Here is a 17148-nt window from a genome sequence, read left to right on the forward strand (position 1 = left end):
GATTTCATGACTTCATGACTTTTATATTTATAAATAAATATAAAAAAGTAAAAAAAACAATATACACACAAGGTGGAGGTGCAAACGTGCCCCCAAAACCCCCCACCCCCACCCTGAGCTATGCCAGTAGAAATGAATTGGTTTAAAAAATGTAAATAAATAAATAAATAAATAATTTGGGATATTTTTTAACCTTCATTTAAGTGTACAGTACTTAAGTTTAATTTCTCTGTGCTTTTTTTTTTATCCTACTGCATGTGTGTGGGGATGTTTCTGTGTGAGTGTCTGGGTGTGTGTGCATTTTCAGATATGTTGGGAAAGGTCTTTGTTGTCTTGATGGGAAAGAGGAAATTCAGGATGATAGTCTGCATTATATGAGCTTATATAACATTAGGTTTTCTAACCACCTGTGGATCAGGAACTATTAAATGTTGACGGAGAGCTTGTTATAGGGATGAAAACGGCACTTCCGCTTGCCCTCTGCACTGCATTATAGAGAAACATTTGCATTCATTTAGTTCAAGCATGGACTGATTAACACCTGTGTGTCATTTACTATAAGGTTTTTACTCCATCATTATGTCATCGAAACTGTCTTATCCAAACTATCCTAACTATTTCACACACTTAACGTGCATTGGGACTTAGCCTGAGGCTGCAGTGTCCCAAACGCTCTGGCTAATTGGAAAAATACGCCAGTTCAAACCAGGGAGCACAGCAAATGTTAGAAACACATACATCACTGCTGTGGTGCACATTAAAGAATATCAACGGGGAAACTGATTAAAGAAGCACATTCCAGAAGATTGCAACTATAGTTGTAAGTGTGTCCAGGCTCTTATCTCAAAACTGGACTACTGCAACGCACTACTCTCGGGCCTCCTGGCCAGCTCCATCAAACCCCTTCGGATGATTCAGAATGCAGCAGCATGCCTCGTCTTCAACCAGCCCAAAACATCCCATGCCACATCCTCTTCATCTCCCTCCATTGACTTCCTGTAGCCGCCTGCATCAAATTCACGGCCTTGATTCTCACGTACAAGACCTTGTCTGGAACAGCACCCCCCTACTTCAACATTCTCCTTGAGGTTTATGGTCCCTCACGCAACCTGTGATCGGTTAACGACCGACGCCTAGTAGTGCCTACTCAGCGTGGCTCAAGGTCCCTTTCCAGAACCTTCACACTAAGTGTCCCTCAGTGGTGGAATGAATGTTCCTCAGTGGTGCGCACTTTGCTTCTCTAGAACTCAATTATAAATCTTGTATGGTAGCACTACTTGTATTGTTCTCCGCTTCATATATATCGCTTTGCCTGTATTTCCTCATTTATAAGTCGCTTTGGATAAAAGCGTCTGCTAAATGAATAAAAGTAAATGTTATAAACATGAGTAGGGTGGCACGATGGGTAGCGTTGCTGCCTCACAGAGTCCCTGATTTCATCCTGATGTCAGGTTAATGTCTGTCAGGAGTTTCATGTCCTCTCCCTGTTTCTGCATGAGTTTTATTACAAGTTCATTTGGACTAGAGTTACATGAACATGGCGTTTGTTTGGGTTAATGTTACATGTAGAACTTTACATTGAAGGGTTGGAATATAAGCATTTTATTTTTTCCTGTGTGTGTGTTTGTGTGTGTGTGTGTTTCTGAAAGTTACATTTTCTGTAGCAATGACTACAAGGTCATGGTTGTGTAATTCCTTTATTCAGAGTCATGTACCAGCCTGACCCTCATCTCCTCTGGGAAAAGCAGCTTTTATAAAGCTCTCCTGATTTCCTGGAGTCATTATACACAGCCACAGGAAGAACAGACACTGTAAAACATGCTGTGTACACATGCAGGGGGTTCAGCCCTTGCCTTACAACATGTTGCATTTTAACCCTTATCTTTGTGCCAGACTGAGAAGCATGTATGCAGTGAGGAGGTCTGATTTTCCCTTATTCTTTATTTCTCACAGCGAGTGCATTGCGTTTCACAAATATTCACAAGCAGAAGGCAAAAACGCAGCGCAGGGAGAAAACAGATTAAAGTCACTCTTGGTTTTGCATCATGACAAACGAGCTATGGATTTGTAAGCATTTAAAGAAAAACTCCAGGATTCTACTTTCCATACTTTCTACTTTCACTTTACTGTGAAAAGAATGGAAAGGTCTACTAATCTACTTGAAACTCATTTGTAATGGAAGTCTGTGGCTGATTTTTCAACTACGGCTTTTACATTCTAACAACTAGAGAAAGTCTAAAGCTGTTCTTCTTTAGCTTTAACCAAACTTCCACAATACAGTTAGTTATGTTTTCACAAGAGCAGATTTCATGGTATGCATGTGCCATCAGGTTTTTAATAAGTCTTTATTGATCACATATACATATGCACTGTGAAATTCTTTTCTTCGCATACCCCAGAACAGAAGGTTCTGGACCCCAGGAAGCTGGGGTCAGAGTGCAGGGTCAACAATGATACAGCGATACAACAATGATATACCTGCAGCAGAGAGGGTTAAGGGCCTTGCTCAAGGGCCCAACAGCTTGGCAGTGCTGGGGCTTGAACCCCCGACCTTCTGATCAGTAACCCAGAGCCTTAACCACTAAGCCACCACTGCCCCAAGTTACCAGGTTGATTATGTTAGTAATGCATAATCACAAATTCTTCTCTCCTAAAAGGGAATTCCAATTATATAGATTCAGATGTCAATTAACAAATATTTATGAAGAATTAATCAAACTAATTAAAACATAAAATATGCCATTATGCCTTGGTTTCAAGTGAATTTTGAATAAACAGGTTTTTCATCAGTACTGGGAAGAAATATTTCTCAGTGGATGAACAGACATACGCTACAGATGCTGTGGATAGGATATGTGGATAGGTACAGATGCCATGGACAGGATATGTGGATAGGTACAGATGCCATGGACAGGATATGTGGATAGGTACAGATGCTGTGGATATGATAGGTGGATAGGTACAGATGCCATGGACAGGATATGTGGATAGGTACAGATGCCGTGGATATGATAGGTGGATAGGTACAGATGCCATGGACAGGATATGTGGATAGGTACAGATGCCGTGGATATGATAGGTGGATAGGTACAGATGCCATGGACAGGATATGTGGATAGGTACAGATGCCATGGACAGGATATGTGGATAGGTACAGATGCCATGGACAGGATATGTGGATAGGTACAGATGCCATGGACAGGATATGTGGATAGGTACAGATGCCGTGGATACTATAGGTGGAAGGTACAGATGCCATGGATTAAAATGCCATAGTATTGTTTTCAGGCTTACCCTGAGTGCTGTCTGTAATTTACAGTACATTGTATGCAACTTTTTGCTCAGTGCTAAATGCCATTATATCACCCTATGAATGAGCTAGTCATGAACATCCATGTACATCCATAACAGTGTCGTCTCTTGTCTTTATTTTGTAGTGTAATTATGTGATTCAGGTGGAGGGAGTGAGACAGCCAGAAAGAGTGAGGTATAGAGAAAGGAGCAGGAGAGATTGATATAGAGACAGAAGGAGAGGAAAGCAGGAAATTGGAGACTGTAATGAGCTCTGTCACTGTGTTATCTTCCCTCTTGGGTTTTCTCTATCAGGGTATGTGTGTGCTACTGCCATGCCTGCTTTTGTGCAAGTGGTGGGTCTATGCTGGGGTAACTTGGTGAGACAGACGCCGTGCTGTCCTGCTCTGAAAGAAGCCCATCGCCAACGCTACCTCACGACCCTGGATTCAGTTACGGCCCATGAAAAGGCAGCCATGTTCACTCAGATAGTGCTTGCTGGCATTGTAACTCACCCTCTCCGCTTTCTTTCACAGAGCAGACCTGAGCCCGGAGTTCATGATGTGCCTTACCTTGGCGCTAACCCTGTTCTTATAAAATGCAAATAAAGAGGATTGCCTTGCATGTGCATAATTAGCCTAGTATCAAAGGAATTGTTACTCAGGTGTTATTAAGCAGTGGTGAGCTTCTTTTACTGTGGGATGTCTCTAGCGGACCAGAGGCCGACTGGGCCACGGTGAGTTACGAAAGCTAGCAGTCTCAGGTGAGAAGTAGAAGCCTGTCTTGTGAGACTGGAAAGAGATAGATACAGAGAAAGTAACAGGGAGAGAGATTTTATCTCCAGGTCATGTAACACTGTTAGAGTAGGAATTGAAAGTGGAATCCAGTGTAAGCTCAGAGTTACAATTATTGCCCCATCTGAATTTTTTAATTCCTGATGCCTTTAGTCTAAGTGTTACAATACATCTTGACAAACTCTCTCTCTCTCTCTCTCTCTCTCTGTCTGTGTGTGTGTGTGTGTGTGTGTGTGTGTGTGTGTGTGTGTTTGTTTAAAATGCTTCATATCTGGATCCTCTCAACAGCACTGTTCACTGTTGCCATCTGTACAGGTAGTGGAGGTTTACTATTGGCCCTGTATTATTCCCACAGCTTGGTCTATACTGGGTGCCATTCCACCTGTATAAATAATAGAGGGATTAGCATGTGCTGAGTTTTCTTTTCAGATAGAGTTTTAAGTATACACAGTGGATTAGAAACACAGACTAGACTACGTGTGCCTTAAATCTGTCAGACATGCTGATGGGTTTATTTTGACACACTGTGTACATGACATGGATATCAGAAAACTGCGATGGGGATTATTTTCAACCACCATATGTCTTGTTGTAACCTCTGTGTGTGTGTCTGTGTGTGTGTGTGTGTGTAGCACTGTAGGCATGGTATGTGCGTGAACAGAGAGATGGAGACGAGGCCGGTGCATGGTGAGTGGGGACCATGGGGACCCTACAGTGTGTGTTCCAGGACCTGTGGTGGTGGTACACGCAGCACGTCTAGAGACTGCAACAGACCAGAGTAAGGCCACAGACAAAACACATAGTTAAAATGGGCACAAGCCTCAAACAGTCTGTAATGTGAACGTTTATTCTAAACCAAGATGTTCTGGAGCTGTTTATTAGCCGTAAGAGTACACAGGACCTTGTATATTTTATGCCATTTCTTTAAAGCATCTTTTCTGAAAACTTCTGAAAATGATCTTTTTTGATCTTTTCGCACCTATTAGAACTCCATGTGCTTTAGTGTGTGTGTGTGTGTGTGTGTGTGTGTGTGTGTAATAGGCCGAGGAACGGAGGGCGCTTTTGCATCGGACGCCGCATGAAATTCCGCTCCTGTAACACAGAGCCATGTCCGAGAGGCTGGAGAGACTTTCGAGAGGAGCAGTGCTCAAAGTTTGATGGCAAACATTTCAACATCAGTGGCCTACCTTCCACAGTCCGCTGGGTGCCTAAATACAGTGGCAGTGAGTACTTCAGCTGCACAGTCTTCACATACGGAAAATTAGAAGATTAGACAATTTCAGTATTTTTGATTGATTTTTACTTCTATAGCGCTTTTCAACAATAGGCATTGCCACAAAGCAGCTTTACAGCAATCCAGATGTAGATTTAGATCCCTAATGAGCAAGCCAGAGGCACCGGCAGTAAGGAAAAACTCTCTGATGACGTGAGGAAGAGAAATTGAGAAGGACCTAACTCAAAAGTGAGCCAATTCTCTTTTGGGTGACACCAGAGAGTGGAATTACTAGTCAGTAGTTGTAGAAAAGTAAAGGCAAACTCTACTAAATGAGCTGAAAGGATCTTCAGTATGAGCAGATTGTGAATAAGAGTCATAGGATGAGCACAGGACAGTATTTATAATTACAAAAATAGTACTTAAGTAAGTACTTAAATAAATGCAGAAATAAAGTATAGTTAATGAAGTATTTTCTGCCTCTGAGATTGTCCTCTGAAGCAAGGGTGAGACTTGGGAAGTGGAAATCTTTAGGGCATCCATTTTGCTTCATTCATTCTACACCCCTTTGACGATTCCATTATTTCATTAACGTTAACCGTAATCTAGGGAGACCAGGCATGAAATAGACTTCGTGTTCATTTAACCGATTGACCGTTATAATGTTTTATACCACAGCGCTGTTGAATTCTCGATTCTGATTGGCTGACAGACATTCTGAGGTGTGTAATTATTTTTCAGTAAATGCACAGCTAAAGTAGTTCCAGTCCAGTCTTGACCGTGTTACGGTTCCAAGTTAACTGAAATAACGGAAAAGTTAGCCTACTGTCCACCACAGCACACAGAGCTAACAACAAACAAAACAACCGACAGTTTAGGTTTTCCAGAAATAATTATGGAATAATTGATGATGGGATGTTGAATTATTTGAAAAATAACCTGCACCTGAGGTGGTAATGCTGCCACGATGTGAAGCGGAGGCTTGTGCCATTGATATGCAGTTATTGGGGAGAGAGGGAGCAAGAAATCTAAAGAGAGAGCACGAGAGAGCATGTGTGATTGCAGTAATGACAGAAAAGCCACCGGTGAACAAGTATCAATATTTATTTATTTATTTATTCGTGCCATTTTTATGTTATCAGCATGGAATGGGAAAAAAATCCTGTGAGCTCTCTCTCTTTCTCTCTCTCTCTATCTCTCTCTCTTTCTCTCTCCCCAATAACTGCATATCAGTGGCTCAAGCCTCCATTACTAGTTTTAAAATGACGTTTTGGATTTAGCAACGGAGGCTTGAGATGGGATGCGTAATAATTTAGTTCCACACACAAGAGCGTTTTAAGGACAAAAATCTGACAAATGTCCTGAAATAAAACATCTGAACAATGTCTTGAGGTGTGGTAACTGTGGTATAAGCAGAATAATTGATGACGATTCATTGAATTATTAGAAAATAATGCACACCTGAGGTGTAAAGGCCACTCCGCTTCGTGTCGTGGCCATATTACCACCTCGGGTGTGCTTCAATGGACCGTCGTCTATTATTCCTTACATAATCCCCTTTTATAGCTGAATTTAAACTGAATTGAGCTCATCCTCGAATTATATTAACTCCAGCATAATGTCAAGCAAGAGCTTGTTTACAAAGCTGAACCAAATTTTATGTGTTTCATTAAAATATTTATTTATTTATTTAGTTAGTTAGTTAGTTAGTTAGTTATATTTTTAAAGATATGATTAGAAACTATATGAAAGAATTGTGGGGCCTGTTACCCAGTAGTCCCTGTATCCCCCATAGAGTTATTTTTATAACACTTTGCCTTGACAGGTCACTGCTCTCTTTTTGCTCCTCACACCTTCTACTGTAATGACTGTTTATTTAGCAAGGCTCTACTTAAACTTAGTACATCCTTAGTGCTCACCACACACACACACACACACACACTCATGCACGCACGCAAATTTGTTTTCCCGCAAGAGTAGAGTAAAACAAAGTCACACACCCATGCTCCTTTCACGGTGACTCTGTTATTTGTTCTTGGCCTCAGGGCTAAATGGTTCAGGTGGCTTTCCACATGCACTCCACTTTTTTTTGATAAGTGTAAACTGTAGCATATGTTACCGGTATCCATATGTATCCATACCGGTATCCATATTGCGTTCGTAATTGTGCTGGCCTTCACAGTCACTGAGAAGTGTTTGGCAGCACAAGGCTAGCTGGACAAGATCAAGCTGAATTTTTTCAAGCAATTACAATAAACAAGCTGACAGGCCTCAACAGCCAGAAAACTGACAGGAAGATGATACAGGAAAACTGCTGATCTTTCTAGACTCTAAATATATGCTGGGAACCTGGGCATATAAAGGCAGGGTATATAAATAATAGAAATAGAAATAAATATAGAAAAAAGAAATTTATATATATATATATATATATATATATATATATATATATATATATATACACACACACACACACACACACACACACACAGACACACACACAGCCTTATAATTTTCAATTTTAATGGGAAGGTTTTCATTAGACAGAACAAAAGTCAAATGTAATTAAGTGTTGTATGTGTTTTATTAATTGGGCATGCTTCGATTGTTGCTTACAATGGAATATATCCATGGTTCCTATTTATAGTCCTCATGAAGGATCGATGTAAGCTGTTCTGTCGTGTTGCTGGTACGATGTCCTACTACCAGCTGAAAGATCGAGTGGTTGATGGAACTCCTTGTGGTCCAGACACTTATGACATCTGTGTTCAAGGCCTTTGCAGGGTACCATACATATACTCATATATATATATATATACAGTATCTCACAAGTGAATACACCCCTCACATTTTTGTAAATATTTGATTATATCTTTTGATGTGACAACACTGAAGAAATGACACTTTGCTACAATGTAAAGTAGTGAGTGTACAGCTTGTGTAACAGTGTAAATTTGCCGTCCCCTCAAAATAACTCAACACACAGCCATTAATGTCTAAACTGCTGGCAACAAAAGTGAGTACACCCCTAAGTGAAAATGTCCAAATTGGGCCCAAAGTGTCAATATTTTGTGTGGCCACCATTATTTTCCAGCACTGCCTTAACCCTCTTGGGCATGGAGTTCACCAGAGCTTCACAGGCTGCCACTGGAGTCCTCTTCCACTCCTCCATGACGACATCACGGAGCTGGTGGATGTTAGAGACCTTGTTAGAGACCTTGTGAGGGGTGTACTCACTTTTGTGAGATACTGTATATTGCCTGGAGTTGATTGTTTCTGTATTTTGGTGCTGTATTAGTTATAGTATGTTTCATATTTCTCCAGCAAGCGGGTTGTGATCATGTTTTGAACTCCAAGGCCAGGAATGATAAGTGTGGAGTGTGTGGAGGGGACAACTCCTCCTGTAGGACTGTCGCTGGCACCTTCAACAATGCACAATATGGTAAGATTTCACAAGTGAAGGTGGATTGCTTCTGTAAACTTACTAACTGCAAAACAGTGGCTAGATCAAAGGTGCTGTCTCTTGCACTTAAAACAAAAAAGCAGATTTGGTATTAATTCTTGCTAATTGGGATTAGCTAATTTGTATATATGGTTTCTCTCTCAAACGAAACATTTCTGTTACTCTATATTATGTTATTATTGCCTCTATGTACATCACCCTTCTCAGATGTAGAATTATGATAGATCTCAGTCCTTTGAAGCGTTATCTGCAGCCAGTATGTTGCCTCTTATGTCTCAAAAACAAGGTCAAGAACACGTCAGCACAACCCGGGATGTGCCTCTGTACATAGTATATTAGCTTTTTATAGGTGGACAGTGCTGTTAAAATGTGATAGGTGTGAGTAATACAGACACAGCAGGTTGAGAGTCTTTCCCTCAAAACACTAAATATCTTGATTTATAATACAGGATATCCAGTGTATCCTTTTAGAGATCCAACATTGCAGGCCACTGCAGTTCTGGTGGATGTCCATCTGTGTAGTTTTGAATATTCCTTATATTCAGGCTTTCAAGTCATATTAGACAAAGTTTACATCCAGTGAATTTCAATTTATCATGGTGAAAGGTCTGTGTTTTCAACTCTGTGTAGTTAGTGTATATTACATATTTACACCTGTCAATCCACTAGACTCTTACAATTTACATATGACAGTTAAACTCTTGTAGTCCATTAATCTATGCTGTATAGGTATATATATCTCTATCTATCTATCTATCTATCTATCTATCACATATATATATATATATATATATATATATATATATATATATATATATATATATATATGTGTGTGTGTGTGTGTGTGTGTGTGTGTGTGTGTGTGTAAATCCTCTAGTAACCTAGCATATGAAAGATTCCAGGGAATTCACAGTACTTTGGTGCTTAATTTTATTTACTCATGCCAATTGCTGTGGTCAAGGCCTCCCATACACTCCTATTGTTTGGAAGTTAGTTGAGGCTCTTTGGTTTCAGTCTGAGGTAGACCACAGGAATTCCAGAGCTTTAACTAGGAGTGTGTTCCCTTTCTGCTCCAGTAGCATGTTTGTATTCTGGGGTCAGAGCTGCCTGAGGCAGAGTCCACTGTCTCAGATCTCAGGTCAGCGTGTGTGGACAATTTGTGGTTTACACTGATGCCTCTAACGGATTTGTGGCTATACATGATTGTGTGTGTGTGTGTGTGTGTGTGTGTGTGTGTGTGTGTGGCTGTGGTGTTGTGTAGGTAGTTTGGGATTCAGTCAGCTGTCTCTGATCTCTTAGATTGGTGTGTGTGGGTGGGTTTTCCCTCTGTGGGAGATTTAGAGGGACATTCTGTCCGTACCAATTAACAAAGGGCATCACCATTGCTTTATGAAAAGCTTAATTTTAGAGAGATACGATTGTAGGGATTTTCTGTGCAGTCTTTAAAGTAAAAGAGTGACGGTAACTGAGCTCTACTGAACTATTGTCAATATAAATTGACTTAGTAAGGTGTCAGGCCAATATGAGCCACCAGAAGAGGTTCAGTGCACCATGGCATAGATTGTACATGTCTCTAGAACATTAATGATGAAATGATGAGAAACACCATTCTTTAAAGATCTAGGTTGAGATCTGGTGACCATTCAAGGGGACAAATGGACTCAACCATGCCAGCAAAATGCATCCTATATAATGACAGAGCCACTATTTGTTTGTTTGTTTGTTTGTTTGTTTGTATTCTTTTAATTTGTCAATAATCTGTATATGGTTTGCATTATTTACACAATTTGGCATGTGAATATACAATAATAAAAAATTTTTAAGAGCACTCGTTCATTTTGAATGAGATTAGTTTAACCCTTTAAACTCCAAGGACATGTCATGTTTCTTATTCTCATAACTCTTATAACTCATTCATTTTCTTAAAGTAATTTAATTCATAGTAGTTATTGAGTAATATGGTTTAAGATCAATGACTGAAAAATAAGGTAGGATTTTTAAGGGTTATAAAGGATGATATAGCAGAAGAGGCAAATCCTATATCAGTGCTGCCATCTATGGACCTAACTCTCCAGTAACCTAACCTCGTCTCTCCTCTCCACTTCACTCCTTTTCTCTTCTTCTCTTCACTTCTCTTCTCTTCTCTTCTCTTCTCTTCTCTTGTCTTCTCTTGTCTTTTCTTCTCTTCCACTTTCGAAGACTGCTCTGGAACACTTGTGGGAAATTACAGGATAACCCTAAGTTCTAGGTCATAATTACTTCTGCTTTTTCTTTTTCCCCTCCTGTTTTTGTGTTTGTGGGTGGGCCTTCAGGAGGGTGATGAAGTTATGTGGGAGGGCAAGTTTTTTTTTTTTTTTTTAATTCTTTGTGTTTATTCTTCTCTTTCCTTCCTGTGTTTAATTTTCCATATGTGACATTTGAAGCCTAAAGGGTGCCTTCGATTTTCCAGGACTTGGGCACGCAGCATGTTGAAGCTATTAACTCAAGGTGTGAAAGAAAGTGAAAAATAACTGTCACTGCTCTTCTGAGCATATAGAGAATTTAATTTCTCTTGTTTTTCATTCCAATCCGAAGGTTATAATGTTGTGGTCCGAATCCCAGCTGGAGTAACCAACATTGATATAAGGCAGGTCAGCTACTCAGGAAATCCAGAAGATGATAACTACCTCGGTAGGTCTTACAATAATGTGCAACAATGTAATTCCACTAATTTAGTAAGGCTTTGTATTAAGGTTTCTGTAACTTACTTTATTTAGTGCATTACTTAACATTAACAAACCATGAACTTCAGTCTTAATAAAGCATAAGTAATGTTAACAAAGTAACAAAAATAAGTTATGCCACAGCTCTGCTGAATTCTTGATTCTGATCAGAAGGTGTTGCTTAATCACCTTTTGAACACTGCACGACTCTGAGTTCCTACTACAGGATTGATATGAATGCTTTTCATATGTATAGTAACAGCTTACACAGTGACTTGCATTTTTTAAAAATGTGTAATCATTCACATGCAGAAGGTTTTCTGTGAGGTCAAGCTTATTTAGCATTTTTGGAAGAGGTCTCCAGTGTCAGTATGTCAGTACTGGGTAACAGTAAGAGGTAAAGCTGTTCATTTAAGTTTTCTGACATGGAAAAGTCTTCAGGATGGAGGACTTATTACGGTTCCTCAGTAACATGACACACTACATTATATGATTATATGTCTTATTGACTATTGAATGAAAAGAGAGAGGCTGGTGAGGGAACTTGTTGGGCATTCCACAAGATTAACTGTGGAAATAAACTTTAATTAGAATAAAAGTTAAACTGATTGTTCTTTAATTAACAATAAAAAATACAATTTTTTTCATCATTGACAGATTGCTGCGATATGAGGAATCACTTTATGAAAGGACTTATCATACCATCCTGTTGTTCATTATTGTCCTATAGCAGCATATCCCATCACGTTTTAATCCCTTCTAAACATGTTTTAATTGTTGATGGTTTAAGTGTTAATGAAATACATCTCTATTGACTATTCAATCCATGACTAATGTTTATTCAGTTAATAATAATAATAATAAAAAAACTCCCATAAATAGGAAAAAGTTCAATTACAGCATGTTTCTCTTGTTTGATTTATTCTTTAAAAAAAAAATCAATTAATGCAACTTTTTTAGTGTAAATGTTTGGTATCATTTCTGAAGTTTATGGTTTGTTCTTTAAATACTTAATTTGATCAATAATGTCAGTTAAGAGAGCCTTAATGTAAAGGGTTACCAAGTAACGATAAGTGCAACAAATAAATAAAGGTAGCAAAGTGCTAGCAGGAGGAAAGGGGTGAGGTCGAGAGGCAGTGTAAATGCATTATTTATTATCCAGTCTGAATGTCGTCATTTATCATGAGTGCAAAGCATTTCTCCTGAGACTCATGAGGAAAAATGGCCTTCACAACGTCCTAGGCAATTCAAGGAAAGCAGGGGTGAAGGGAAAGCAAACGGAGTGTCAGAGACAGAGAGAGAAAGATAAATGAGCAGCAGAGAGATGTAATTAGAGACAGATGGGAGGGAAGTGGTTGATGGAAGACCATAATAAGGAGTAAAAGTAAACGAATGTGTTAAGAAGAGAGCAACATTTGCTTAAACTGATCACGGCCTGACTCTAAAGAGTGATCGGTCAAGCAAACATTGGTGTGGAGCTGCACATGTACACACATGCACAGTTTTGAAAATGCACACAAGTAAGCCGTATATTTACACAAACCAACATATAAGGTAAGAAAAGATTGCTGTGCTATGTGCAGAGATGTCTATAGTCACTATCTACTGTAGATAATTATATTCAGGATTATTTTTGTTATTCGAAACATTTCATAATTCTCTATATCGCCCCTGTTTTTCCCAGCTCTATCTGACAGCCAGTCAAACTTCCTGCTGAATGGGAACTTTGTCGTGTCCATGTTTAAAAGGGAAATCTCCTTAAAAGGAACACAGATTGAGTATAGTGGCTCTAACACCACAGAGGAGCGCATCAACTGCACTGAGCGCATGGAAGAGGAGCTCATTCTACAGGTTAGTATAAAAGCAGAGGTTCTCAACCTTTTGTGACTAAAGCCCCCCCAAGCCTCCGCTAACATGTGGCACGCCCGACAACCCCCCCATAAGGGAGGAGAGCAAGTATAATGATTGTCTATTCTATATAAAAATCTATCTATATATAACCTACTTTGTAATCTGTTTTGATAGATAGATAGATAGATTGATAGATAGATAGATAGATAGATAGATTTTTTTTTTGCTTTTGTGTTTTTGTACGTTTTTAATTCCTTTTCATAACTTTTATGACTTTTATAAAACTATATAGCAGACAGGTATGGAACATAAATGATCAAAAATGTTTCTGAACATTATAACTGCTTTGAACAAGAGAACTAGGCTGTAATAACGTGGACTATTTTACATGTAAAACATGTTGCATTACATTCACATATGAATGATGTAAATGGGGACAAAGGGCGAGGGGTGCGTCTCGTAATACATGACGTTGTTAAATCTCCGGCTCTCAGCCCCTCACTCAAAGGAGCAGATGCAGAGAGAGGTGAGAGTGCAGCGGGAAAGCAAGACCTCGCGCTTGCAGAACAGTAATGGCGACATTTGGAAAGTCGCTAAGGTTTGTCCAAAAAGTCGCTAGATTTGTCATTAGGCGATTTTTTTTGCAAAAAAAGTCACTAAAGGGGTCTGAAAAGTTGTTAAATCGGAAACACTGGTCTGCACTGACAGCCAGATAAAAGGCAGGCTAAGCTCTGCCTCTCCCCAGCAAAAAGAAAATACAGAGGGAGAGGGAACGTAGGGTTTTTCCATTTATGCACATTATATTTGAACCCAAATGATGGCGTTGAGAACCACTGTATTAAAGCATTGACTCCAGTGAGACACAGAATCTAGCCAGAGAGATGAAGTTTACCAAGCTGTCTTATACCTGCTTCATGAGTTCAATTGATCCTGATTTTTTTTTTCCGAATGCGTCTCCTTTTCAGGTGTTGTGTGTGGGGAACCTCTATAGTCCTGATGTACGTTATTCCTTTAACATTCCTATAGAGGAGCACCAAGATCAATTTGTGTGGGACCCCTCAGGCCCCTGGCAGGAGTGCAGCCGCATGTGCCAAGGTGAGGTTCAGCTGTATCCCTTGCAAGGAATCATTTGGATCTCTCTTTTTTTTTTTTTGTAACACCTAGTGGAGAAAGGCAAGCCTTCCGCTGCCCCAACATCCATACACTAGACATCCTCACAACTGTGTGTGTATGTGTGTGTGTGTGTGTGTGTGTACTGTGATAGGAGAGCGGCGGAGAAAACCAGTGTGCGTACGTAAGAGTGATCGTCTGGTGGTGTCAGATCAGAGGTGTGAGCATCTTTCTCGACCAAGGGGAGTAATGGAGTCCTGCAATATAGACTGTGAACTTAGGTATACATTTACATACAAACTCACACATACAAATATGCACACAATCACTCAAATCTGGATTTGAATTATATCCCAATCCTGCATACTCTTGACAATGCAGATAAATCCTTAAAGAAATGTTAAAAATGTTTTTCAACCTAACCACTTCCTTTTGAAGAGTGTAGTCTGTTGACGATTAGCTCACCTTTATGCTTTAACAAGTCACCTTTATGCTCAGGTGGCATTTGGCAGGTAAGAGTGAGTGCTCCGCTAAGTGTGGGCCTGGGTACCGTACGCTGGAGGTGCTGTGCATGCGTTACAGCCTGGTGAAAAGAGGGAGTGACAGAGTGGAATCTCGAGCGTGTGCAGATCTGGCTAAACCTCAGAGCCGTGAGCCCTGCCACGGAGACTGTCTGTTGAAGAGCTGGCAGTACAGCGCCTGGTCCCAAGTGAGCTGCGTTCCACTTCTCTACTTGTGTGATTACTTCTGATATAGTGAGATCTAGATTTATTTCTAATGTTCTTGTGACAACTATCTAGAAGTAGGTTAATTTTATCTATACAGTAGTCTCAACCTCAGATACTTCACCTGTGGACCACAAAGCATCTGATCATGGAGGGTGCAATATAATTGGCTCAATTCCATGCACATGTTTCTAGCAGAAAAAGTGCTTTTGAACACAGTTGGGAAAAACATAGTCTTCAAAAGTTTTGTTTTTATTATTATTATTATTATGTTATTATTGTGTATTTATTTAATTTATTTAATTTATTTATTTATTTATTTATTTTTATTATTATTATTATTATAAGGATTTTTTTTTGGCAGTGGCCCTTCTGTAAAAGTAGGCTATATTTAGTGACAATAAGTACCAGACTTTTGCGGTAATATAATAAACTCATTTAAGGCTGTAGTTGCTGCGGTTTTTGAAGAACTGATGTGAAATGGTACTTGCAGTGTTCTAAGAGCTGTGGGCAAGGCACCCGGACACGTGACTCCTACTGTATGAATAACCTCGGCCGCAGACTGGCAGAACGTGAGTGTAGCGAGTACCAGAGAGCCGTCTCTGAACCCTGTAATGACACGCCATGTCCTGACTGGTCCATCAGTGAGTGGACAGAGGTAGGCTTTACATACACACTGTCATGGTGTAATGTTATGCATAATATAATAATATAATAATCAGTGCCAGGGTTGTGTGATGAGGCTCAGTGTGAGGAAGACTTAGGCTATGTCCACATTAATCGGGATAGATCGGAAAACGTCTGGGTTACGCGTGTAAGAGAAAGGAACAAGACGTTGCATGAGCTTCCCACAGTGTGTAGCTCACACAACGTTGAGTTCCCTTTGAAAGCACATAACCCTGTTCCCTGAGAAGGGAACGAGACTCTGTGGGAAGCGTGTAGCTCACGCAACGTTGAGTTCCCTTTAAAAGGGAACTACTTTTTCGTTTTTCTCCGTCTACACAGGCGTTTTCAAACTTTTTCAAAATTTGCTCGTCCACACTTAAACATCTAAAAATGCTTATATCCCTATACCGCGCACGCGTAAAAACATAAGAAGCTTTGGCCTGCGTCATTTCTGTCAGGCGTTTATTTAAGAATGCAGGCTTGTACGAGGTTGTACAAAATGACATTAATCTTAACAACGCTATCAAACTGGATAGCAGGCACAACAAGAGCAGCACAGCATCGTCCACTGTCTTGTTTGTTTTGAGTTGAATGGGTCACACGACTGCATCACATGACCAAAAAATACGTTATTGTTTTTGAATATCTCCGTTTTCTCAGTCCACACTACAATGTCAAGACGCCGTTTTCAAATTTATCCACTTGGGAGAGCGCTTTTCAAAAACTCAGTTTTCGTTGGACAAAAACCGCGTCTCCAGTGTGGATGGAAGGCCAAAGCGTGGATGCGTTTTCACATTTATACGGATTAATGCAGACGTAGCCTTACTGTCACTAACACAAAGTAGATTCTTTTCCTATAACAGCACGGCCCACAGTGTTTTACTCCTCTTACGCCACAGCAATTTTTTATTAATTAAAGAATGTCATACATGTCATACTTTTTGCCCATGTTTAACATTGTGAAAGATCCATAAAGCAAGTTAGTTCCTGCTAACACTTACGATATATCAGCTATAGTCATTTCCCTCACCAGCCTCTCTTTTTATTTTCTCTTGAATTTCAAAAGACAAAAAAATTCAACTTGTCATGCTACCAAGAAACCATAATACCTCTGAATGATGGAAAGTCCTTGGAAAAATGACAAATAAACACCTCCTCTCAGTTTAACTTCACCAGATCAACAATTACACACTTTTTTGATATAAGCGTCTGACAAACAATTTCCTGTGCTAGTTTTAGACCTGTGGTTTCCATTGCAGCTGTTATTATGCTGACTTTCATATTAGTAAACTTGGGAGTTTGCATATGTTACATAAAATACTGTCTGCTTAGA

At 39.7% G+C, this 17148-nt stretch overlaps 1 protein-coding gene across 1 annotated transcript in view; it reads left to right on the forward strand.

Annotated features, from left to right (window-relative positions):
• The window catches only part of LOC128617851 (A disintegrin and metalloproteinase with thrombospondin motifs 20), a 101685-nt gene that overhangs the window by 52517 nt on the left and 32020 nt on the right, over positions 1-17148 (forward strand). The window contains exons 12-21 of the mRNA XM_053641036.1: positions 4718-4863; positions 5127-5308; positions 7946-8082; positions 8623-8740; positions 11336-11431; positions 13148-13314; positions 14280-14409; positions 14579-14705; positions 14923-15133; positions 15643-15807. Coding sequence (XP_053497011.1) covers positions 4718-4863; positions 5127-5308; positions 7946-8082; positions 8623-8740; positions 11336-11431; positions 13148-13314; positions 14280-14409; positions 14579-14705; positions 14923-15133; positions 15643-15807 — 1479 coding nt within the window. The remainder of the gene's footprint in view (positions 1-4717; positions 4864-5126; positions 5309-7945; positions 8083-8622; positions 8741-11335; positions 11432-13147; positions 13315-14279; positions 14410-14578; positions 14706-14922; positions 15134-15642; positions 15808-17148) is intronic.

This window comes from Ictalurus furcatus, chromosome 14 (genome assembly GCF_023375685.1).
Source record: "Ictalurus furcatus strain D&B chromosome 14, Billie_1.0, whole genome shotgun sequence".
Classification (NCBI taxonomy): domain Eukaryota; kingdom Metazoa; phylum Chordata; class Actinopteri; order Siluriformes; family Ictaluridae; genus Ictalurus; species Ictalurus furcatus.